Source organism: Tachypleus tridentatus, chromosome 12 (genome assembly GCF_004210375.1).
Source record: "Tachypleus tridentatus isolate NWPU-2018 chromosome 12, ASM421037v1, whole genome shotgun sequence".
Classification (NCBI taxonomy): domain Eukaryota; kingdom Metazoa; phylum Arthropoda; class Merostomata; order Xiphosura; family Limulidae; genus Tachypleus; species Tachypleus tridentatus.
In genome coordinates this window covers 28,006,149-28,021,762 of record NC_134836.1, presented here as the reverse complement: position 1 = coordinate 28,021,762, position 15,614 = coordinate 28,006,149, and the positions used below count along the sequence as shown (strand labels likewise).

At 32.8% G+C, this 15,614-nt stretch overlaps 1 protein-coding gene across 4 annotated transcripts in view; it reads left to right on the top strand.

The window, feature by feature from the left end:
* The window catches only part of LOC143235426 (tetraspanin-18B-like), a 62,652-nt gene that overhangs the window by 31,993 nt on the left and 15,045 nt on the right, over positions 1 to 15,614 (top strand). For 3 of the 4 annotated variants that reach the window (XM_076473577.1, XM_076473576.1, XM_076473579.1), the window contains 2 exons: positions 4,976 to 5,104; positions 6,437 to 6,529. In XM_076473577.1, the coding sequence (XP_076329692.1) occupies positions 4,976 to 5,104; positions 6,437 to 6,529 (222 nt within the window). Of the gene's footprint in view, positions 1 to 4,975; positions 5,105 to 6,436; positions 6,530 to 9,904; positions 13,758 to 15,614 lie in introns of those variants that run through there. The other variant, XM_076473578.1, reaches the window with a different exon arrangement.

The following is a 15,614-nucleotide window of genomic DNA, read 5'->3' as shown; positions in this document are numbered from 1 at the left end:
TGAATGATAAATTCTAGCTTTAATTTTTTTAATAGTTTTAGTTCAGTTTAGATGATGGGACAGTCAATAAGGATCAGGAGGTCCTTTGTTGTCCCTGAACAGTCAATACTATTGAAAGCTTGAAGTCATTATTTTGGTAGAGTGGAACTTTATATAGGGACCTGGCTTGTTTCTTGTTATTTTTTGCATAGCTTGGAGGGATAAAGACATTATTACCTCATGGTGTACAATTAAGACAGTGAAGTACTATTAAAAATTGATGAGGAATCAACTTATGACCAATTGCAAATTGAACTTACAAGTTTGGCATATTATAATAATAAGGTGAAACACACACTACATGAGAAGCAAACCTTGCATATGAATTAAGAAACTGATAGCAAGATAGAACTTAGAGTGAAGGAGAACGGTAAATCAGGACATGGTGACTAGCTTTCAGTGTGCAAACGATGCCAGAACTGTGCAGTTTACATTTATTTTGTGTTAAAGAAATACAATGTGTTCAGTAAAGTATACAAAAACATCAGACAAGCTTTATAAATACTTATTAACAATCTTTTTTTATTACTTGGGTGGCTCGTGAAAGAAGTTTTTCAAATCAGAAATTCATCAAGAATGGGTTAAGAAGCACTCTGAATTCTTGTCATTTGGAAGCATTTATTCTGATATTAGTGGAAAAAGGCGTATAGACCATGTTACTATCATGGATGTTGTGTCAACAAACAGTTCCTTACAAGAAGAATTGCATTATCAGTTTTATTCTCCTATCTCAATAAATTGTGATTTGTATTATTCCCTTATTCCAAAATACAGGTTTATTTGTTTATTTTTTCCCTAAGTACATATATATGTATATATTATAACTATAAAATATTCAAGCCATATACCAAAACACCTTAACATGAAATTAGAATTTTTTTTTTTTCATTCATGTTAGTGTTTTGGTTTATAGCTTCACGATTTTATAGTTATAATATAATTAATCAGAGGTTGGGATGTACTGTTTTTAATGCAGTCATTCCTCATGATTTTGTTTATTCGTTTGATTTGATTTGATTTAGATATAAATTATTTAATTTCACTAATATATATATATATATATATATATATATATATGTTTAAACAGTCTAACTTTGCATCTGACTACCCTATTCTCACTGCCTTCAATGAGGACATTTTTTTTGTTATTGATATATGTATGCAAGTAAATTTAATAAAGTTATAATTATAAGTTTCAACTTTATTTTGTGTATTCATAATTACTGAATGTCTTCTATATATATATAATTATGTGTGTGTTACGGTGCATATAACTTGAGTATTTTTTTATCTTCTATATTGTGTTATAGAAACGATACAATTGTAACGTTGCTAAATGATCCGATTTTAAGTATATGTCCGGGCCATTTTAGGCTCCCAATCTGCTCCTTGGAGGGGAGGGAAAGGTCACCTTGTGTTAGAGCTCCGGATTTCGAAGCCATGAGATATCGCTAAATATTTATCATATTTGAAACTGTAAATGCTACTGGTAAGCTGTTGAAAATTTGGGACAGCGGTAAATAGCTTTAGTAGCTTTGCCATAAAATCAACAAACAATATCCGAAAATAAATTGTTATCAATAAATATGTTCTTTGGTTATGGTACGTTTGAAAACCTTTGTATATCTATAAAGTTACCTGTAAAAGTGGTTTTAGAACATATGAGATCGCTAAGCTCCAGAATTGCCATGATTACTTATTTACCGACCTTGCCGATCCATCAAACATGACGGGTTAAAGATTTGTAAAAAACGCGCTTTCTCCAGCGAGCTTTATTCGTCGAACATTCCCACTAATCATTAAAGAAAAATCAACCACACGGTGAGAAAATGAACAGTCTTCTAGCATCTTCTAGGAAAGCATTATACATATACATATGAAATGACATTTGTGATAAAAATTCTATCACAAATTTTAAATTGGCTTATATTTGCAAAAAGTCTGTCCGAACGTTCGTCTGCTCCCGTTTGAAAAGCTGCGCACGTAAGCAAAGCTGAGTATTCACATTTAAAACAATAGAACAAGCATAAATTATGAGTCGAGTGTCTTAACCACCTGGCGATGCCGGACCCTCGTCACTGAGAAAGGGGTACTTTTGCAAACACACATATACGCATTATATATGTATAATGATACATACATTTATATACGTATAGTGGCACACACACATACACTTGTATATTGTCATTTGTCAAAACGATGTTACTTAAAATTAATTTAGGTTTATTGTTTTGAGTCCATTTTCTTTTGGTGTTCAAACTATAATTTTTAGATTTTATGACGTTTATATTACAATAAAAATTATATTGCAAAGTTTAAACCTAAATATTAACTTCAAGTGCTATTATTAGTTAAGACTAATGGCAATACGTTTGGGAGAATGAAAAAATATTTTATCCAGCAAAGTCATAATGAAACTGAAAAACTTCACGAAAACTTAATAAAAACATGCGGATTATGATCTCTAAACTCTTAACTTAAATGATTTCAGAACTCGCCAAAACTTCGAATCTAAATTATCTACGTCAAGTTAAGTATACGCATGAGCTAAAATATGGAATGATAAAAAAAATTGAAATTTAATCCAACCCTTCGAGGTATTATATATATGTTTAAGAAAACAAGATCTGTTGATAGTTTTGTTGCTAAGCGACACAAAGCGTTATCAAAAGACAAGTGGCTTTTATATACAATAGATTTTTAATCACTTTTAGGTTGCTTAGACTTGATTTCACCTAATCATTCTTGAGCTGTATGTCTCGGAAAACAAAGATAATATTAGGTTGAGGAATAATTCGTGAGCGTTTTTAAATAGTTTCATTCAAGCATTACATGCAAGACTATACAATACTTCAATGCATGAACACATTACACCCAAAATATTTATTATGATACTTTATTTCATGTAATACCTAGGTATATAGTATGCATTGTTTTAAACGAAATTGCAAGAAATTAAATGCGAAAAGCAGATGGTGTCGAAAATGCTCGATTTTGTCCACTTGACATTCCATTTAATGAGCTGAAAATGAAAGCAAAAATTAAAGACATATGAAAATCAAACACACCATCTATTAGAGCAAAAAATTATCTACCAAATGGCATGAAATATTTTGCGAAAGCGTTTCATTTATGAATATATTTTTTTAACTTGAAAAAACGCTCACGAATTATTCCTCAACCCAATAATTCAAAACTGTTGTTCACATTATCTAAATTACAAAATGTAACCATTGTAGCTCCTTAAGAGGCCCGGCATGGCCAAGTAGGTTAAAGCGTTCGACTCGTAATCTGAGGGTTGCGGGTTCGCATCCCCGTAGCGCCACACATGCTCGCCCTTTCAGCCGTGGGGGCGTTATAATTTTACGGTGAATCCCACTATTCGTTGGTAAAAGAGTAGCCCAAGAGTTGGCGGTGGGTGGTGATGACTAGCTGCCTTCCCTCTAGTCTTACACCGCTAAATTAGGGTCGGCTAGCACAGATAGCCCTCGAGTAGCTTTGTGCGAAATTCCAAAACAAACAGCTCCTTTAGGGCTAATGCTAAAATCTCGCGGTAAACATATGGCATGTGTAGCTTTGCTACACTTAAAAGACACTTGTTGAAATCTAAAACTTGCTGACTGTTAGAATTTAAATGAAATTTTGTTAATCTATACATTAATCATGCACCTTCATGAAGGGGAGAAATAGTTGTAATACCTTCAGTTGAGGGTGTTGATTTAAAGACAAAATAGATAGCGTGATCGATGATGAAAAACAAGTTTGAAATAATCACTATAATACCTAGCTGTGTACTTGGGAAGTGTTCTGTGTGAAATACTTGTTTTTCAAAAATACGGTAAATGAAGTCTGGTAACAGATGCAATTTACAAAATAAATGAAAATATCAGAGGTGGTTTTTCTAAACAACACGAGAAGAAAGGAAACGAGAGGATGGATTTTTTTTTCTCAGATACATATTATTCAACTGCTAAAGCCATAATATACAATGCGAATTAGATTGGACTTGGTGTTTTATAAATTATCTGGGTTAGAGTTCAAACTTTACCATTCTCTCACTACTTTTCTATTGAAATCATTAACCATTTCCACTGGATACAATACTTGCTTAACGGACTTCGCGATATATACACAGTGTACACGCGAAAATTCTAATATTCGTGACCGCACACTTTTCTTACTCTTACCTTTAATTTTTATAAGATATTTTTAAGAAATCATATTTGTCAACGAAAGCAGTACTTTTAATCTAAGCAGTAATCCACTCAATTATTACTCGGTCGTTTTAATCTTTTATCACATCTGCGTTAACCCTCATCAGACATTTAGATCATATTAAAAGTTAAAGAAATATAGTATCAGTTTTTATTCCACCTGTTTGGCTGGTCGTTTCGAGTTGTCGAACCATTTCTTTCAACCCATTTTTAAAAATCAAGTTTCAACTGTGTTATTTTCGTACTGCGATTCTCTGTAACAATACTAGCAATAATTGAAATGCTGTTAGTTCTGACGTCTTCGTGTATACACTGTATTTATTTATTACGCAATAATCAAGCGAAGTGTGAGATAAATGAAAGTTGGTTGATACCAATACCTTCTTATAAATATATGTATATGCACACACCCTACATATTGTATTGTAATATATGTTTTTTGCTCAATAATTCTAGAACATGGCCTTGATATTCGTTTGCCTCTTGTAGATTATGCATCGTTTTCAGTAATATAACTATATAATTGTACTTGAAAAAAATTAAATAAAAATACGTTTCTATTAAACGTACCTGCTGATTGACGTACACGTATAATGTGTAGGAAACTCAACTTGTATAACGTACTACTTCAAACGTGAATCAAATCTTGCTAAAAGTCGTATATTGGAAGTTTTGTGTCTTGTTTCTTTAACTAGTTGTTGTTTATTACTTTCCTATTTCAGTTTAAATGCTGTGGGTTTCTTGGACCAAAAGAATTCATTGAAGATGTCGAAACAAGCCATAACAATTGTTACTTAAAGGAGAGCTCGTTTAGTGCAAATGTTCTGAAGTTTGAGACGGATTTAAGTAAGGTAAATGAAATAAATATTTGTTTTTAAAGATAACAGAAGACATCAAATATATTATAATTTATGTGCTGAAACTAACCTAGGCCTAATATCGTATTAAGAGCAGCTTTTTTTTGCAGTTCTTTATCATTTTTAACAGCATTTTGTTTATTGCGTTAAGCGCAGCAACAACGGATCACCAGAACAACGATTTTTTTGTCCCCTTTTTACACGTGCCAAACTAGAAGAAGTAAGTGATAATATAGTGGCTACTTGGGTTTCTTCCTAACAGTTTCATTAACAAGACATTTCTCATATAACTGTTCTGTAATACTAAACTTTAATTCCCTAAGTTAAATGTAGTCCAAGTAATCTTCCTTTCAGTATGAAGCAGTACTTGTTCGTTATACTGAGATAAGTTTGTTTGTTTGTTTTGGAATTTCCCGCAAAGCTACACGAGGGCTATCTGTGCTAGCCGTCCCTAATTTAGCAGTGTAAGACTAGAGGGAAGGCAACTAGTCATCACCACCCACCGCCAACTCTTGGGCCACTCTTTTACCAACGAATAATGGAATTGACCGTCACATTATAACGCCCCCACGGCTGAAAGGGCGAGCATGTTTGGTGCGAAGGGGATTCGAACTCGCGACCATCGGATTACGAGTCGAACGCCTTAACCCACCTGGCCGTGCTGGGCCGTTAAATGTCAGTAAAACACTTCACTTTTAACAATTTATCGTGTTACTAGCACGTTGTACAGAATGTATATTAATTAACGTTTCATTGTTAATAATACTTTTATATCACTCTTTAGACCGTTGTAACATTCTAATCTTCTATTGTGATATTCTTACAACTTTACTAGTATCTACACAGATTTGGTTCAGTGACTGTCACCATTACTTATAAGACTGAAAGCTTAAAACCCTAAAAGTTAGGTTTCGATACCGTGATTGGCACCGCACAGGTAGCTCGTTGTTTAACTTTATGCTATTAACACAAACTCTTTCCTTCTCTCTCTCAAAAAAAAAAAAGATAATTAGGTTTAGTAAACGTCTGCTTTTGGCGTTACCAGAAAATATTATTTTCGCGAAATGTTAAGAAAAACGTATTTAGTTATTTTGATAACTTGATGAGATTGCGTAGTTTTTCGTTAGCGTTGCATTAATTTCTAAAATATTTATTTATTGATTTATTTTTGAAACAGAAACAGAATGATTCTGCATAACGCAAAATTTGAGTGAGGTAAGATAATTTTAAAAAATCAGAGTTCCCAAAACATATAGTCATTAGTTGATCTTAGTTGATCTCCTTGTTTACTTTTTTAAGTAATAGCACTCTGCCAACCTTATCTAGTTTCAGGTGGGGTGCAAGGAATACCTGGTGGAGTGGTTTTATCAAAATAAAATCATATGGATTGCTGCTCTTGGTGTAGTCCTCCTTCTTCAGGTCAGTTTTGGAATAAAGGATAAGATTCTTTTTTTCGCAAATAATCACAAACTAGTTTTTTCATAATCAAAAATTTAAGAAATTAATTATAACAAGTTTACGGTTCAGATAAAATATTTGTTTATTCAAAGTAGCAACCTTTATTAGGGCTTCTGGAACATAATGTGTTTGCTAAGTTATATTCCAAGCTCCAACAGATAGCGCTAACATCAATACAAATTTATTATGACTATATTAATTTTAAATTATACAACAAAACTGAACAACTTTCACGTATTTGTCTTGTAACAACTATAAAGACAGTAAAATCAATTTATAAGATAAGTCTATATTTCTATCACAATCAGGCCTATGTTTGACTTTTCGTAGTTTATTTAATGAAAATTATAAGTTTATTTTGAAAAGTGTTTAATTCGGACAATACAAAGCCTACCAGTGGGTTCTACTATTGTTACGATCTGAGAAAGTGTTCAATTTATGGTATCTTCTAGACTTCCGTATAAAAAAGATACCCTTAATTAAAATAACCGTTCACGTGCGTCGTAATGACTTTTCTCATTTAATAGTTTTATGTCATTTGCTTTAGAAAAGCCTTACAACGGTCGCTAATTCATCTGCTACTTGTTCATTTAAATTTTTTTTGATAAGCAGGAAAATTTCACTACCCATTTATTTCCAGCTTTATCCTGTGACTCAATCCTTTCCCGTAATTACTGATTTTTCTTTAAATTTCGATATTTTTGTTTATTTCTAGAACTATATGTAATTATCGAAGTTATTGAGAATTTAAATTTATTACAAAGAACATTTTCTCTCGAAGTTGGGACTAGTTCATCTTTTCGAAATGTCAGTTTATACTAATTTGAGAAACTTGTTGTACACATGTCCAAAATGTAACAATTAATACTCAATACTTTGTTGGAATAAAATCACCTTATAGTAATTGTGGTAAAAATAGTATATTCTGCTTCATGTATGTAAAAAATGTAATTTAACATTTGATGCATAACTGGATTACATTATGTCCCCTTCCCCTTTTTTCTCGTTGCTAATATTACAATTACTTTCGGCTGAACTTAATCACTGTCTTTTATCATATGTATGAGAATCTATATTTTTTTAAATATCGATTTTAGAAGTCTGTGTTTCAAAATTGTGCTTACAGTGTAGCCGTGACTAAGTAGTTATACTGTGATTCCGAGAATTTATTATTCGTAGCCCATTGCTACAAAAATATACCCCGCACAATTGGGCCATTCTCTTTTGGGAAAACAAAAAATGTGGCAAATAGCAAATGGGAAAAACCTTCAAGGTAACAAGCTAAATAAGATGAGTTCCGGTTTGATATTTTTCTATCCCAAGGTCCTACTTTGGATCTATATAACTAAGAAAATTTTATCTCTATATATGTAAAGCAAAAACATTTGGGTTTCTGTCTGTTTGTCTTTTTTCTAGCTACTACTACGCCATTAGGCCAGTATTAGCCAAACTTTGTAGGATGATAGTTTGGAACAATGGGAATGTTAAAGAGGGAGTTACAACCCATCCATCTCATTATTTCTCTTATTCAGCATTTATTACTTTTTACGTAAGTTGACGTTAACTACATTGGTAGAAAAGAAGACTTTATTAAATTTTCTATTCTATGGCACAACATACACAGCACAGAGAGAGGGCATTAAACAAACGTCTTGTATATCTCAAGCCCCTCGCTAGTACAGCGGTAAGTCTACGGGATCAGGAGTTCGATTCCCCTCGATGGGCACGGCAGATAGCCGGATGTGACTTTGCTATAAGAAAAACACATACAGACACACACACACACACACACATGTATATATATATATGTATGTATCAAAGAGTGTGCCAGCACTCTATGAAGGAATGAAATGAAGATAAAGGCTACCACTATGCGATACCACACATAGTCAGCTGAAGTTTTTACTCCAACAGCTGGTATGATATTAAGAGCTCTTTTAACCCGTGACCTTATAACTTTATCCCGTAAGACATTTCTGCGGCCAGTGACTCTCTATTAATTAATAACGTGAAACACTGTAGAAGGACATTAAGAGTTTATTTTTAAAAGCGGGTGGCAGTGAACACACCAACCGCAATTGCTTTAGTCGCTACTTCTTTCTACAAAGTCACCTTGACCATTGCTCAGTGTATGCGTTGTTTTAAGTATATACATACTGAGCTCTTTAAGCATAAAAAAAAACAAGAAATTTTTGGTGGGGTAATAATGAATATTCTAATAATATGCTATATTATAAATAAATTGTGTAAAAGTTGAAATTTTTGCGCTATCTATCATAACATCCATTCAGTTTTTCAGTTCATAACCCAGGAAAGGGACGGGTAAGCAGCTTGATTATTAATATTTTCTATATTAAGGTTCCATTTCAAACCTAGCCAATGTATCAAATTCCAAGGCCCTGTTTCGGACCCGGCCGAAACGGAAAGGTTTATTCATTTATATTTTCCACTCTAAGGTCCTATTTCAGATTTTGAAAGCTAAGAATATTTTTATCTATATTTTCCGTACCAAGGCCCAATCCAAACCAGCTAAGAAAAATTTTCTTTATTTATATTTTCCATACAATGATCGTGCTCTTGATCCACCCAGTTTAGATAAATTTTATTTATTTATTTATCCATTTTTTCCCCCACCAACATCCTACTTTAAACTCTGCTAGCTAAGAAATGTTTTATATATTTGTTGTCCTTACCAAGGTCCTCTTTCGGATCTAGCCAAATAAAGATTATTTTTCTTATTTACATTTTCCTTTTAGGATGCATGGGCAAACGGATAAGGCACTCGACTCGTAATCTGAGGGTCGCTGGTTCGAATCCCCATCACACCAAACATGTTCGCCCTTTCAGTCAGCTGTGGGGGTATTATAAAGTGACGGTTAATCCCACTATGCATTGGTAAAAGAGTAGTTCAAGAGTTGGCGGTGGGTGGTGATGACTAGCATCCTTCCCTCTAGTCTTACACTGCAAAATTAGGGATGGCTAGCACAGATTGCCCTCGTGTAACTTTGCGCGAAATTCAAACAAACCAATTAATCCTGACGACTTTAAATAAATCCGTTTGCTAAAGTTAAAAACATCTTTGTACTTCCACGTTTTCAGTTCTTTACGACCGATTGATGTTCATTCAAAAGGTTGTTTTTTAGACCAAGACTTTTCATCAATATCATAATATTGTGATGATAGAGTTGACATCAAAAGGTATTTGTCTACTTCTGAATCAAACTTACTCCTACTTAATATTAACTTACGTCATTCTTTGTTTTGCTTAATTCAACAACATAGAGAGGACTATGTCACTATGCAGTTAGTAACTTTGACTTCTGGCTTTTTCTATAGGTAGTAAATGTTCTCGTTGCTGTCCTGCGCATCAACCAAAATAAACGTTCTCGAAGGAACTCGTCAATGCAGTCCCTCCGAGAATCAATGCATCAATGACCTCTCTAGAGGAAGTGATCTTCAAGAAAAGAAAAAGACACTTTATTAAAGATAGTGAAATTCTCACAACAGGAAGATCTTTCCCACTGAAAATGAGAACATCAAATATCATTTAGTCAAGAAAGTAGAATTCTCGTGAAATATGAATAATGTTTTTGCTCTTAGAGCCTTTGAGGAAGTTTTTTTTTTCTTTATCATCTATAAAAGTAATACTGTGTAACTTCATGGCATATAGAGACATCATCCTATTAAGCGAATATCAAGACATTTAGCATAATTACTTCGGAACACTTATGTGTCTTAAACCCACTTTTGGAACATGTTGATATCTTCATAGAAATGAAGAAGGCACTTGTTGTAGCCAGTACTCGAATTAACCTTCTTGTGAGTAGGATTTTTCCTACAATAACTAGTGTCATTTAAAAACCTGGAAAATATAGTCTGTTTAGAGCTTCTTTGATATTTTAAACTTCGTGTGTGTTTTACGTAATTATCATATCTGCATAGATGTAATTATTTAAAGATAATATTCAAACTAAGAATTTAATGATGCGAAACTTATCAAATACTAAATTCGTTGTGTTTGGTTTTCACAAAAAAAAAAACACATATAGTCTAAAAATCTAGGTTTTGATATCTTTCTCATATCATTCAGTAACCAAAAGTGCAGACTGTAGATTTAGGGATAACTATCTTAATCATTTTCTTTTCTCACTGACGTAACTTCCGACAGATCGCTCTTAGTTACCGCTTAGCAACCAATATGGTTGTCGGAAATCAGCTTGTCATGGCCGTCAGTGTTCATTAGGCGGTGTACATGCGTGTTATGTTCTATTCTGAAACTTAATGTTATCTATATAAATTCACCACTATACCTAATTTTGATAATTTATTTTTGTGGCAATAGTGTCCTTGTGTCTGACAATACTCAAAACTAGGGCAAATTTTAACCAATGTTGTTTTGAATAAAGAAACAAACGAATAAATTGGGCAGATATGTTATAAATTTATAATACTGATATAGGTCTAATAGAGAGGCCATATACCATTATTGATTGTCCAGTCTTGATAATTTTGAAGTATAAAATAAAATGCAGACTTCTAGATGTCTAAATATTAAATATTAGCTTAATATCAGAGCTTCAAATAGTTATCAGCTTAAACATCTATACTTAATAATAGACATATATGTCCTGGTTGGTTGACTGCTTCACCCTGGGCTGTATACAATTCAATGAAATTTAGTATTAAGTCTACTGTCAAATAGGTGTAAATTTAATGGCAATTAGACAAGGGCCTCACGTCAGCACTAGACCAAATATAATTCCTTGCCTTCGTAGCTCCGGCATTTAGCCTGTTAATAAATATTTCAAATGTCGCCAATAAAATCGGTATCTATCTGTAAGAAAATAATCAGCGCACAAGTAAGTATTTTTTTCAGCCTCTTTCTTCTATTCATCAGGAATGACACGTTTGCTAGCTTGTACTCATCGTTTCTATAGCTAAGAAAACGTGCTAGTTTCGGTCAGTCCCATCCCATTATTCGTTGATAAAAGAGTAGCCCGAGAGTTGGCGGTGGGTGGTGATGACTAACTGCCTTCCCTCTAATCTTACACTGCTGAATTATGGACGGCTAACGCAGATAGCCCTCATGTAGCTTTGCGCAAAATTCAAAACAAACCACACCTACTGGAAGTGTAATTAAGAAACGGTATTGTTCAAGAGCCCGGACGCCCGAAACGGAGAATAGTTTATAATTCACGACTGTTAAATAAATATATGTATGCATGTGTAGTAAATAATTTGCTTGCGAGTGTCGTCGTTGCCACGCGATTGAAAATATCGTATTGCAGTAATTACGTAGTAAATTACTACTACACACGAACGACTGGTCACAGAAATTCTTTACCCTTGGAATATCTTTATAATTTCTATATTTTAAGGATAAGCAACTACTGTGGACGAGGGTGAAAACAAACATACTTGATTTGAAATAGTCTTCGTAATCCTTTGCACCAATTCTTTACCAAGTTTCTTTTATAAGGTGAGGTGGTTTCGGTCCGAAGTTTAATACATGTGTGTGATATCGATAGTTTGTGCATACCTCTGATCTAGATTGCATTCACTTCTGATATAGAATATCTGTACATACCTCTAATTTATATTGTTAGTACGTACATCTGACTCTAGTTGTTTTGTACGTACCTCTCTCTGGCTTAGCAGGTTTGTATATATATACATCTCTGACTTACATGGTTAAAATAGTTTCCCTATAACTGAATGATATTTGAAGATGTAACTCCAACATAGTTTTAGATTTTCAATCGAATAAATTTAAAAAATGTTTTATAGTTTTATATGTTTAAGGTTCCTCATTAGAACGCAATTCAGAATTATATCAAATACGCTTACGAATAGCAGCTTTTCCGAATTACATCATGAAAGATTTTCTTGTTTGTTGTTAAGTGCAAAGTTCCACAATAAGTTGTCAATACTATGCTCACCAGGGACATATGAACCGGGCTATTCGAGTTATAAACCGCTAAGCCACTAATGGAGGTAGTTTTTTATTGTTTGGTTTTTGTTGTTGTATTGCAACACATCAAATAATGCTTGCTTTATGTTGATAAAGTAATTAAAGTTTCAGATGGTAGGTAAAATTTTACTTTCGTACGTCGAGTAACTGTTAAGGTCGTTCTTCCCTAGTAATAAAATTTCGACAGGTTGACTAAACGTATGAAAAACCTACAGAATAAAAGTATTTAAAAATTACTTCATCGGGTACAACGATAGTTTCAATTTATTTTTATTATACAAGAGGGCGTTCAATCATCAAGACTGACGACAGCTATTGGCCAGACACACAGTGAATAAATTTGGCAGAATGCCAAGAAAGATGGTTTCCCGATCTGCTTTTATATATAGACTAGTTTTCGGATTCTTTATTTGTTTGTTTGTTGTTTTTTGTAACTACTGCAGCTACATTTAATGTATTTTAAAATGAACAATAGATTAGAGAAAGTAAATTCAGAATTTGAACACGTTTTCGAAGAAAAAATGCACTGGATTGATAATGTAAATTTTGACCGTTTTACTCATTTCCTGTCAACAGTGCTCAACATTCTTTTAATAACATTTCATTATATAAAAAGTACTTCTAATAAAACGAAAAACTGGGAAAATAGAATTATTTTATGTGTATAATTATGAAAATTATCTTGCGTGTACGTTAATTTAATGTTTGCATTAAAATTATTCATATTAGTTTTATATATTATGATCGCAGTACCTAAAACCGAGCTTAGCCTATTTGTTTAAAATTAAAACTGCGAGGAGTTCCTGGTAAACTCCAATTTTCTTAAAGTTAAAAACAGAAGAACTACACGAGAATTATTATCACCGAAATAGGCGATTTATAAAACTTCACAGATTTAAGAACATTTGAGGAATATTATTAGTTAAGGATCTATAGTTAATAAAGTAGGTTGGCTCGAAATGTTGATAAATATTTTTATTATACAAAAAGTTCAAAATTGTCGCAAATATTATTGATTTCAACTTTATTTTTACTTTCGTAAATTCTCACGGTTTTGTGCTTGTACAGTCATTTCTAAAAATAGGCTAATATACAGAGCGAATTCTAAAGCTCTGGACGTTATAGAAAGTAGAGATAATAAATTTACAAAGAAAACAAAGTAGTTGTTGACGGTTAGACGTTGTGTTTTCAAGAAATTAACAGGAACATTGCATTGATTGAAATATTTTTTTATTGCTACATACCAGAAACGTAAAAAAAAATCACTTTATAAAATCCATGTTTTGGTAAATACTGCAAGGGTTTAATAAACCTTTGCGCAAAACACTTTCGCTTAAAAACGAAAAACGATATGTCATTATTTATGAACAAAACAGATAAAGTAAATGAAGAGAAACAAAAGTTTCTGGGATTGTCTTTCAAACCCCAAAGTCTTTTTTGTAAGCTTAAAAGATATTAAACTTAAATAATTGACATGATTAATTGATTCTACAATTCAGCGTTTCGAAATGTGTGAAAATTTCGCAAATAAATAGTTGATTTTAGTAACTTTTAATAAGCCATATGTTCCTTGAACTAAAGACATTTACTGGATTACTACTGGCGAGCAGTGTTTACAAATGGGTCAAGAACTGTGAACCTCTGGTCTGACGCAGCTGTGATAGAATTTAATTTTGGATTGATTTTTTCAAAGCCTACTTATGACACTGAATAGTACTAAAAACATCAAACGCAATGGCACAATTATGCGTTTTAAGGCTGTTTTTTTGTATTCGTATTTCCAAGAAGTGTGATTATTTATTTGTTTTTAGTGCAAATTTAAACCAAGGATTGAATTTTCTCTGTCAAACCCCGGATTTTAGAGTTGTAAATCTGTAAACTTACCATTGACCAATTAGGTCTAATGGATAGAAGATAAAAGTAATCTATAAAGTGATCTAAGATACATAACTTTATAATTATTTGAACGAGTGCTGAAAACACTTTTTTTTTTAAACAGGACATAGTGAATTTGCTAATTTCAAAATAGTTTCTGTTACCTAAATACAGTAGGCAGAAAAACCTGCACTAAAATCAATAAATAATTTATGTTAACACTGTTAGCTTGAGCTTTTCACAGGCTGAGAGTGTGCATTATATATATATTTACTGTCTTGTTTTTATGAAGTTGAACACTTAGAAGTTTTATGTATTTCGTAGGTTAAAATAACTCTGATTAATAGTTTTACCTTCATAATATAATGATAATAAAATAATTGCATTAAATGAAATGAATAACATAGTAATGCATATATATAACATTACATAATACAGCGTTCGTGGATCATAACTTCAAAATTACAATATAACTGACCGATAAGCAATAAAAATAATGGATGTCTATTTGTTCGTAATCAAGCATATTGGTACACAATAAGCTATCTGTGCTCTTCCCACGTAGAGTATCGAAACCCAAGTTCTAGCGTTGTAAGTCCGAAGAAATGTCGCTGTGCCACAGAATTGTTTGTTTTTTTTTTTATTTTACGCAAAGCTACACAAGGGCTATTTGCGCTAGCCGTCCCTAATTTAGCAACGTAAGAAAGAGGGAAGCCAGCTAGTCATCATCACCCACCGCTAACTCTTGGGCTACTCTTTTACCAACGAATAGTAGGATTGACCATCACGTTATAACGTCCCCACGGCTGAAAGGACGAGCATATTTGGTGCGACGGGGATTCGAACCCGCGACCCTCAGATTGCGAGTGGAACGCCTTATCATTCCGGGCCGTGCCACACAAAGCGCAAGTTTTTGAACATGGTCTTTGCCCGGACAGATCTTAAAATAATCTATATGTTTGAGTGTTGCAATAAATGGGAAAATACTGAAATTAAAAATATTATTAATATTTGTATCTAAAATTAATAAAAAATGGCATGGCATCGTGATTTTTATCTCTATTGATAATTGGAAAAAATTATACCCGGTTTTTGGAATTGTAAGTCCGCAGAAATCACGCTGTGTCACTGGTGTGCTTGTAATTATGACGTTAAATTCAAATACGAAATTAAGTCACTTTTTATTATTTCTAATATTTT